Source organism: Coptis chinensis, chromosome 5, assembly GCF_015680905.1.
Source record: "Coptis chinensis isolate HL-2020 chromosome 5, ASM1568090v1, whole genome shotgun sequence".
NCBI classification, from domain to species: Eukaryota; Viridiplantae; Streptophyta; class Magnoliopsida; order Ranunculales; family Ranunculaceae; genus Coptis; species Coptis chinensis.
This window is the reverse complement of record NC_141460.1, coordinates 52,749,590-52,761,050: the sequence shown is the minus strand read 5'-3', so window position 1 is coordinate 52,761,050 and position 11,461 is coordinate 52,749,590. Positions and strand designations below refer to the sequence as shown.

Here is an 11,461-nt window from a genome sequence, read left to right as displayed (position 1 = left end):
CCCTTCTCGAGGGGCCACAGGAGCAGTCCGACTAGCCTTTTTTGTTTTCTGACGTCTGTTTAGGACATCCCCCCCCTACCCCGCATGAGTCTCAACCCTGTCTAGGAGTTTCTCCAAATCACGGGGTGGTTTCCTAGAGAGAGTTCCGAATAAGGTGTTGTTTTCATCCAACCCTTGTTTGGAAGCTATTATGGCAGTCTGTTCGTCGCAAGACTCTATCTGGATTGAAATTTCCATGAATCGTTGCATGTAAGGCCTCAATGCTTCTCCGTCCTTTTTCTTGATGTTGAATAATTCGTCGATCCACTTTGGCTGGTGCTTGTTGCATGAGTACCTGTCTATAAAGGTCCTAAACATTTCTTCTGATAACCTGATCTACCGCTCAGGTAACCTATAGTATCACTGGAGCATAGATCTAGATAGGGAAGCTTTGAACTCTTGACACATGGCGTGGTCATACCTTTCATATTGTCCCATAGTTACTTGATATCGGAACACGTGATCCACTATATCTGACTTACTATTGAAGACACTAAACTTCAGTTGACGGTAACCGTAAGGGTAAGGCTTTCTCATTATTCGAGATGCAAAAGGAGATCTGCCTACCTCCATTATGTTGGATTGAATAAGGGAGTCTTGCATTTTTCTCCCCTTGCCTGTCATCCGATGCATCTGACAGATTAGGTCATTTTTCTTAGTTTCCCATGCAGTTTCTTTGGTAGAATGCTTCTTGGTCTGAGCTTTTTTCCTATGTTGAGGGTCGACATTACGATCCTGGTCAGTTGACTCTAGTTTGGATGTTGTATCCGAGTCCTCATTTGAGTTGCTATATTCTGACTTAGATGTCTCTCGTTGAGCTGGACCCCCACACCTTGGGTTCCTTGCATGACCACCTTCTGGAAGGTCATCATCATTGAGATCGATAAGTGGTTCCTTCCCTGTGTCAGATTGATACAAATGCCTTAGTAGCTGTACTTCTCATTCAAGATTTCTTCTTTGATGTTCTAGAGCCTATACTGCCTGGTTTGCCTGAACAAACTCTGGGTTGGTGAGGACAGCATTCTCACCATCTTGATGCTCCTCTTAAGCGTTATTCATGGGGCCTGCACCGGGAGCTATTGGTCCATCGGTGCTTGTCATAGGTCTTTGGAGGGGATCACTTGCATCATGGTGACCGACATTCTCCCCCCTTCAGGTAACTCGCGCTCTTTTTCTTTCACAGCGACGCTGCGCGTGGTTGCACCACCCTTTATTTTCTTTGCTCCTGCCATCATAATGGTAAGAGTTTTTAAACTAAATCAGTCTTTTGGAATGAATGTTTACCTACTTTCGTCCTCATAGACGATGCCAAAAGATGTAAGGGAGTTTTCGAGTATCCCCTAATCTTCCTCTGTGCCTTGTGATCTAGAAGCTTTTACTGAGTAGAGAAGAGATGAGATGATTGTGAGTTCAGGATTGAACCGCTTGGCGGCTGCCTACATATCCCCTTGTTTATTTAGAAGAATTAAACTCTATTTTGCGTAGTTCCTAAGACCGAATCCCTCTGGTTTATATAGGAAGAGATACGAGAGTCCTAGGGTTAGGACTGTCCTCACTACTTGTGAGTTATCTTCCATCTTTGGACTCTGCCTTCTTATTAGGATTCCTCTCCTTATGGAAGTTTGAATCTAGACCATATACTATGAGAGGTAAGTTTCCTTGTTGATCATAATATCCCATCGTGTATGAGAAGATTATATCTAAAAGGTAACTCTTAAGATATGTCGTCACAATTCCTTCCTTATCATCAAAGATCGCCATATTCAGTTTCCTTTTGTTCAGGAACTGTCTATATCAGTTCCTAATGACTTGGAGAGCTGTCATACTTAGAGGCGGTCAGCCACGTGCCTAGCATATTTCCACTAAACACTTGTGCTAAGCACGAGATCACTTGTTCACAGAATTGATCCGATTGTCTTCATCTCATTCTAGACATCTATAGTGTTAGGTTATTTCCCATACACGTGTCATCTGTTCAATGACGGGAAATCCCCCTTACATCAGTTATATACTAATCCTATGTACATACTGATACAAAAGCATAAACTCTTAAAGGACAGAATCAAGCCATGGGCTAGAAATAATTTTTCTGATATTCATACAAGAGTGGAGCAGGCAAGGGAAATCCTATATGATTTGCAAAGGCAATTGCAAAACAAACCATTGGATTTATTCTTAGGGCAAAATGAAAAAAATTGCTCTAGAGAAATACAATAAGTTAGCAAGAATAGAGGTTGCAGAGATTAAGACTAAATATGATGAGTCCTGGTCAAGGGAAGGAGATAAGTGTATGGCATTTTTCTTTAAAGCTCTAGAGGAAAAGAAGGCCAAGAGTGGCCTTTGGTGTCTGCAGAACTCTAATGGTGGTACTGTGATTGGTCAGGCTAAGGTTATTAAAGCCTTTGTGGAATATTATGGTGAGATTCTTGGGTCTGAAGCAGAAGAGATAAGTGGAGTAGACTTCTTCAACAACTTAAAAGTCAAATCAGTGTTGTCACCAATTATGCAAGCAAAGTTGGGAAGTGATATCTCTCCGCAAGAAGTTAAAGAATCATTATTTGGCATGTATGAGAAGGCAACTCCAGGACCAGATGGATTCACTCCTTTCTTTTTCACGAGCTGTTGGGCTGCTGTTCGGAATGATTTTACTCAAGCCATACTCAATGCTTTAAAATTTTTAAAATTTTCGAGAGGTGTTAATGCCACGTTCATATGTCTTATTCCTAAGGTTCACAACCTTTCAAAGATCTATACAGGATAATATCCTTTTGTCTCATGAACTTCTCAGAGACTATGACAGGAAGTATGGTACACCCAGATGTTCTATAAAGCTGGACATAAGGAAATCTTACGACACTGTGAGTTGGGAGTCTATCTTAGCGATGATCAGAGTTTTCAAATTTCTTGATTCTATGTTTAAATGGATAGAGATGTGCATTGTGACTCCCTCATAACTCTATCCTTATCAATGGATCTCCTGAAGGATTCTTTGCTGGTAAAAAGGGCATTTGTTAAGGTGACCCTTTATCACCTTATCTATTTGTGATGGTTATGGAAATCCTGAATGGTATTCTCATGCAGCGTATCAACAACAAAAACATCTTATTCCATTACAAATGTAGCAAGGTGAGATTGTCACATCTAGCATTTGCAGATGTTTTTCTTATGTTATGCAAAGGTGATAGTGCATTAGTGCAAGCTATTAAAGACGGCTTAAAAGTCTTTGGAGATGCAACTGGGTTAAAGATCAATAATCACAAGACGTCTTTACTAGCTGGAGGCCTTAGTCAGTAGGATGCAAAAGCTTTAGCGGAGATTATGGGAATAGAATTGATTAAACCTCTAGTTAGATATCTTGGGCTACCACTCATCTCTGCAAGGTTGAGGATTAGAGAATGTTAGCCTTTAATATAGAAGGTTGCTAGCAAGATTTCGAATTGGAAGTCAAAGTTGTTGTCTCATGCAGGAAGACTACAAGTTATAAACTCTGTTCTTATTGCTTTCCATACATATTGGTCCATAACTTTCATTCTACCTTCCACGGTTCTTGAACAAGTTTAACAGATATGTGCAAAAATTTTGTGGACTAGTTCTATAGAGAAGAAAGGGCATCACCAAGCTAGCTGGAATACTGTTTGTCTTTCTAAGGAGGAACGGGGTTTGGGAGTCATGAACCTACAAAGGTGGAACATTGGGGTCTACTGTGGTTTGATTTTTAAGTTGGTCACAAGAGAAGAAACTGTTTGGGTTGACTGGATATGGCAGCAACAAATTAAAGAAAATTTTTTTCTGGTCCATGAGTATCCCAAAAGACTACTCATGGATGCGGAGAAACATTTTGGATACTAGGAATGAAGCTAAAAGATTTATCAGATATGAAATTGCTAATGGTGAAGACACTCTCTTATGGCATGATATTTGGTGTTCAAGATCTCCTTTGATCGAAGATGTAAAGGCGAGAGCAGCATGGGACTTCCAACTGAATGCTACAGTAAATCTCCTTATTTTCGATGGCACATGGAATTTAGAAGTTCAAAATTTGCAGGTGGCAGGATTGAAGAAGGAGATCAATGAAGTGCAAATCAATTCACACCTAGACAAAGACTTCATCATCTGGACTCTTCATCAAAGTGGTAAATTTACTTCCAAGAGTGCATATGAAGCTTTGACCAAAGAAAGAGAGAAGAAATCATGGTGCAGTACATTATGGGGAAGATGGGTTTTTCCACGCCACTCCTTTTCCACATGGCAGCTATTTCCTAATAGCATACCTACACAGGACAGGTTAGTACATAAGAAGATTCTCAACAGTTCGGTGTGCTACCTGTGTAATGAAAGCAGAGAATTCTCAGCCCATTTATTCTTTGAGTGTCTGTATTCAAGGAATTTCTTTGGAAGAGTGAAACAATTAGTAGGAATTTGCACTAATGCCAGCAATGCGAATAAGGAATGGTTTTTGATAATTTGACAGTGTAAAAATGTAGAGGTGGGGGAGATCTATAAGGTGTTCATATGTGCTTCGGTAGATAGCATATGGAAAGAACATAATGCAAGACGCTTTCGACACAATGGAAAACCTCCTAAGGTAGTGTTTAACAAGATGGTATGGGATTTGAGAAACTATTTACAAGTTCTAAGACCTGAACTCAAAGATAGTGAAAGTGGAAGAGGGTTGTTTCTCAGAATCGGTATTACCAGTGATTTCAAGCAACAGATGTACACAAACTGCTCATGGATTCCTCCGATGGGTACGAGAATGGAAGCAAACACAGATGATGCGTTAGATAATTATGGGCCAGGTCATGGAGGAGTGATAAGAAATTATGAAAGTAGGGTTATGGCTGCATTTAGTGGAAGTGGAGGTATGGCGTCAGTTATATTCCAAGAACTGAAAGCTATAGAGGTCTGTCTTGGTCGATGTCTGGTAGAAGGCTACTTAGAGGTAGAAGTAGAATCTGATTCATTAAAAGCCATCAATGCGATCAACAAAATTGAGAAACCTCCATGGTATTGTCGAGATGTAGTGGCTGCTATTGAAAGAAAGAAAGAAGGCTTCAGTTTCATATCTTTTTCACATGCTTTCCGAGAAGTGAATAGGGCAGCTGATTATTTTGCTAGTTTACATAGAAATGTTAAAAATGTTGAATTTTCTACTGTATACTTTGCACATCCTCTAGATTTTGTTGTACAAAACATTGTAAACGAGGATGAGAGTGGAACTACGTATGTAACGAAAAGTTAAATTAATACAAGTGGGGGTCTGCCTAACCCTAGCTTATTTGGAAAAAAAATAGACCTTTATTGTAACTTAAAAAAGGGTAAAAATCGAAAGGTTGGGCCTGATTCTCAGATCACACGCCAATCGATGTCGCCTTCTCCTCAAACAATGTGTAAGCACGCCTTGAGAGGTAAATCTAAACCTCCTCGAAGCCTGAGTAAAAGGATGCCTTGTGTGTTTAAGAATGCTTACGTGATTGTTTGAAATTTAATTTCCGCACTGCAATTTACATTCACGCATGATAACTAGAGAAAAGTAGATGTGGAAACAGTGTTTCTACACTACAAAACTCATGCTATTCAATCAATATATTACACTCTCTAAACATGTTGTTATATGGGAGTAATCGTGTTCTCCACTCTTGCTTGCACTTACTTGTAACGAATTGAGACTAAACTAACTATTGCACTAATGAGAGAGTAATATGAGGCTAAAAAAACAGTAAATATAAGGTAAGAAAACAGTAAATTAATGAATGAGAGAAGATTAGAGAGAAGTTAATCCACCATGCGACTCGATTGGCTATTAGTTTAGTAATCAATTTGCCTTTTTTGATCCCTAGCAAACACCTACATCTCTGTTGTCATTGTCTAACTAGTATGAGAGATTAGCACCCCCAAAAATCTCTTTGATGGGGTTTCTAATCTCTAGCCCTTTTGTTATGAGAATTATCTATAGAAACTCACAACAAGGGACTTGAAACTCTATTGCAAAATAATGAATAACTAAGAACTAATCATCCTCACATGACTTCATAAACTCCCTCTAATGGAGGTTTAGCCTTGTTTCATTGGAATCATACTAACTAAATAACAATAAAAAGACATAATATAAAAGAAGAGAATTGAATATTAAATAACTAAGCTTTTATTGATGGGGAATAATGGAGGCTACAATTAAACTACTTAATTATAACTCTAAACTAAACTACAACTACACTAAACTAATTAGAGACTAAGGGGAGGAAGGAGAGAATAAGTTTAGCCTTAACCCTCTTTATATAAGAGAGGGTTAGGGTTAAATTTTCGTGCATGGGCTAAAAAAGGGGACTTTGAGCCTCTAATGCCCAAAGTTGATTAGGTTAAGTCTAAAGAGGCCAAAACTATTAGAAATTACTTCAGTGCCCTTTTAGTCTACTTTTACAATTTTGATTAGGGCAAGACTGGATCCATTGGAAAGCTTATTTTGAGCCGGTCATTTTGATGTATAGTAGGCCCAATTCCGAGGTCAAAGTCCAAAGATTCGCCAATTTGAAGTTATGTTGACTTTTTTGTTCTTTATCTACCCGAATTGACTTTGACTTCCAAGCTTTGACTGGGCTTGAAAATGCTTTTTCTTCTTGATTCTTGGGACTTAAACATAGAACTCTTCTAGCAATCATCTTGACTCATTTTCCACGTAAAATGACATCTTTAAGCACATAAACAACTTCAAGAACTGAAATACACAAAAACACGTAAACTATACTAACTTTTATTTATTATAAACTTAATTGGCCTAAATGTAATACCATTAAGGGGTTTAAACTACACTTTTGGGTGCTTATCACACCACCCCCAAACAATATTTTGCTTGTCTTGAAGCAAAGATGAGAAATCAAAATAGATAAGTGGCAAAAAATATGGTCCTAACTAATCTCGTTTTGCAGAGTGTGATTGCATTAACCATATGCAATAAGGCCTTAAACCACAAGGAATTCCCTAGTAGACGAGTTATAGCCTCGTGAGAGTTTTCTAGAGAAGATACTAACAAACTTCATTTATACTACAACGACTAAGAAATAAAAGTAAATGTCCCCTAATTTTATCTCAGAATCTATACATATCACTAACATTTAAACAATGATCATCAATCTAACTCCTAAATTAATACAAGCATAATAATCAAATCATCTTAAGATAAATAACTATACAATAAACTATGTTATGAAATGCAATCGCAGGTCTGTTTCTAAAACTTTTGGGTAGCGTGCCTAAGTAGGTTCTCACAAGGAATGTGTCAAGACACATAACACTCTAATTTTTCCTCTCAAGTTTGCTAACTCCAGTGTGCAGTGGGCACATGTTTCCTCACAATCTCAATGATAATCCAAGGAAGCTTAGGTCGATCAAACACATCTACCACTTACTATCATACCAACATATTCCTAATTGAGCTAGAGGTCTTTATTAGGTGATACGGGGCATAGGTGTTGGTTAAAGAAGGAAAGAAATGGATATTCAAAAAGACAAGTCTAAGATAATAGGGTATTCAAAATATGTAACTAGAGAAAACCTTGTTTTTACTTTGCTTCTACACTTTGTTTCCATCCTTAGCCCTTTTGTTTTGGCTTTTGACTCCTTTTATTCTATTTTTGGAGTTCTAACTTTTTATTTTATTTTATTTTTCTTCGGATGGAAACTTTATTTTCTTTTATTTTTCTTTTATTTTTCTTTTGAAGCAGTTAACTAATTTTTGTTTACACAGGTTTTTCTCTTCTCTTTTCTTCACTCATCCTATTTCTCAGACTTATCTAGATAGGTAGCTTGATTTTATTTTTTATTTTGTTTTATTGGGTAAAAGATTTGTGGTTTGTGAAAAGGCTCAGTGGGGCGACTAGCGGATAATTACTTATAGGTATGAATCTTTAGCTATATCGATCCAAAGAGGGCTTAAATTCTCACTTAGGATATGGCATGGTGATCAAGCAAGTGGATGTATGATATCTCTACTTGGAATTTACTTCTCCCTTGTGTCATCACTAAGATATTTCACTCTTATGAGGCTTTTATGCTAGATGCTCATAGAATATGTATTAAGTACTATAACCTAGGATATGTATTAAGTACAATCATAAATGCTCATGCAATATGTTCATGAAAAGATGCAATGACTATTACCTATATATTAATCTAAGTTTCAAAAATTAAATCCTAATTTATGTACTATGTGAGATTTCTAGACTAATATCATCATGGAGAAGAGAACAATACCATTATCACTAAGTGCATAGTATAAACTATTTTTATGATTTTTATATTTTTTATACGACAAATAATACATAATATACAACCTAATATGTGCTTAACCATTTACAACGTGTTTCTATTGTTAGAATATTTGTTACTTTATTTAGTATTAGCAAGTATCTTGTAATCTTAGTAAGTGTATTATCTTTTCCTAGATATGTGGATCTAGGAGATCTTCTGTATTCATGGAGGCTCCTTCTTGTATATATATCTCCTGGTTATCTCTACTAGTAGTATATCCAATAATGATTGTGGCCTCTTAAATTCATCCGGGTCTTTTTCTTACGCATAATACCCCTGGATGAATAATAAATTTTTCTTACGCATAATACCCTGGATGAATAATAAAATCAGATGCCTAGATATTTATTAATGAGGACTACTTTGTCTTTTTATGCTTTTATAAATTTTCAGTACTGATATTGTCCTTAAATAAAAATATTGCTTAACACCTTTTAATAGGAGCAATCAATCTTTTCAGGTGGCAATATATTAAAAAACCAATTCTACGCCATTTTGAATTGTCCGCATTACTATAAATGGTATTTAATTAGCAATTATTGGGTTATTTAATAAGACGTTAAGCAAAGGAAAAGTCTAATGAGAGAATACCAAGTGATTCTTTTCCCTTCTCTCCCATCTCTTCTGTTTCTCATATTTCCTATCTCTTTGTTTGTCATTGTTTCCAATCAGAGTTGCCCTTAATTCAATAATTGAGGTAAGTCATGCTCTGAGTTATTTTATGTAGCTTTTACAATTTCTTCTTCGATTTCTTTTTTCCCTATAGTACATTTCCCATTCTTTTTTCACTGTATTATTGCTTTATAGACTGCGCACTTCATATATAACCAAGTTATTTTCCATCTGCTAGCGCAATATGGTACATTGATTTGTTACCTTATGTTGTTGTTTTTTTTTTATTGATTCTTTTCTCTCAACATTCAGCGTTAAGATAGATCCAGATGAAGCCTTCTTGAATAATGAACAATATCCTGTACTCACGGTGTTGTCAGCAGGTCATGCTTTGCATGTCTTTCTTAATGGACAATTATCAGGTAAGCAAGGTCTGTTTTACCTTCTATGGAAACTAATTACACAAACAAAGATATCATTACAACAACTTATATTCTAAAATTTTCATTGCTTTTCTTGGCAGGAACTGTGTATGGGAGTTTAGAAAACTACAAATTAACATTCATTAGTAGTGTGAAACTGATAGCTGGCATTAACAAGATTTCCTTACTTAGTATAGCTGTTGGCCTCCCGGTTTGTTCTTACTCTTTCACTGAATTTTTCTTATACTTTGTGAAGCACGTTTGTTGCAGGGAATATTATCGTTGTTGTTTTTTTTTTTTTTTTTTTTTTTTAAATAGAATAGTGGCCCACATTTTAAGACATGGAATGTTGGGGTTCTTGGCCCCATCATGTTAAATGATCTTAATGAGGGGAGACGAGACTTATCATGGAAAAACTGGTCTTACAAGGTCGGTCTTGCTATTAGATCCTTTAAATTTCCATTGATACCACCTAATAGAGGCCGACTCTTTAGATTTTTGCCCGCAGATTGGTTTAGAAGGAGAAGTTTTGAGTCTTCATTCACTCAGTGGAAGTTCCTCTGTTGAGTGGGTACTGATAAAATGTAAAACTATATTTGATAAAATGTAAAATGATAGTTTTACCTACGAATAAGCGATGAAACTATACGCAAGTAAAACTAGAACTATTTTCGGCTTTATATTGCCTTATCAAAGTTTTCTACTCTCGATGCTATTGCAATAAGTGGAGTAGAGAATTCGTTCCATTCCTAGTTCTTTAGAATTCAATGTTAACTATGATAATCAGTCTATCAAAGTCAATAAGAGTAACGATGGAATTTATACTACGATGGTAATTCAACTAATCAAGATACGATAATTCAACTACGAAAATACTAAATTGAAAATATGATAATGAATTAGTGGAATTTGATTCCACCTTGATTCAACTTAATAAACTAACGAAGAAATGTCGTAGTCTGAATTGAAATGCTTTCGCATAACAATTGGGTGTTTCTAATCTCTAATTGTTCATGGTAATCTTTACCAACTAACAACTAGTATGTGAAGCAATCAAACCCATTCTCATTGTGAACTAATTACTTTCTATAATATAATAGAATATTACGACCAATTTCTATGCTAACAACAATCAAGTTTCATCAAGGCTTCTTCAAACCCCTCTAATAGAGATTTTAGCCTTGAATCATCATACTATCATTTCTAAAACAAGAACAATCAAAACAAGTCATTATTAAATAACTAATTAACTTTCTTAATCTAATTTAACAATAGTCTAACATTCAAAATGGATTACAACTGAAATTCAAACTAATCTAGAACTAAAATTATGAATACTAATTATCAATTTAAAACAACTAAATTTATGAATGCAAGATTGAATTCGAAATTGAAGATTGAAATATAAACTAAGTATTTTATTCTAAGATTCAAAACTTTTTCTAACAACTAATATAATTGACAACTAACTAGATTAATCTATATAAACTAATTTAATGAATTAAAACTAAGTATTTGGGTCATTCACTAATTTCAACTAACTAGAAAAATGAATTGCTAAGTAAAAAACTAAGTTCCAAACTAATTTTCTAATCTAGATCTAGGTATCCTTAAGAGCTAAGTCTTTCTTTGTTAAATGGAGGAGACCAAACCCACATAATCATGCATGGGCTGAGGAGCCTGTTTTGGGCCGGAAAATCGAGCCCAAAACCTCAGTACTTCAATCCACAAAGCACTTTTCAGTTGGATTTGACTTCAACAGCCTTTTCATCCACTTATGCTTTTCTAATTGGGTCAAGGCTTTGACCATTAGAAAGTTCATTCCAAGCCGGTCGTTTTGACATAAGGTAGGCCCAATTCCGAGGTCTGAGTCCAAAGATACGGCCTTCGAAAGTTCTGCTGACTTTTGTGTGCTGTTTCTACCCGCGTTGACTTTGACTTTTCAGCTTTGACCGGGCTTTAAAAAGGCTTTTTCTCCTTGAATCTTGGTTTTTTATCATAGAACTTCTTAACAGCCAACCCTTGCTTCTTATCTCGCAAAAGGGGCGCAGTTTTGCACATAATCGACTCCAATGCCTGAA

The 11,461-nt window shown here is 36.1% G+C and overlaps 1 protein-coding gene across 1 annotated transcript; it reads left to right on the top strand.

Annotated features, from left to right (window-relative positions):
• The first annotated feature begins 3,835 nt into the window (after window positions 1-3,835).
• Window positions 3,836-4,507, top strand: LOC147497907 (uncharacterized). Its single transcript, XM_086563050.1, has 2 exons — window positions 3,836-4,323; window positions 4,423-4,507. Exons 1-2 carry the CDS (start codon window positions 3,836-3,838, stop codon window positions 4,505-4,507), a joined length of 573 nt encoding a protein of 190 aa, XP_086419176.1.
• Window positions 4,508-11,461: the final 6,954 nt, after the last annotated feature.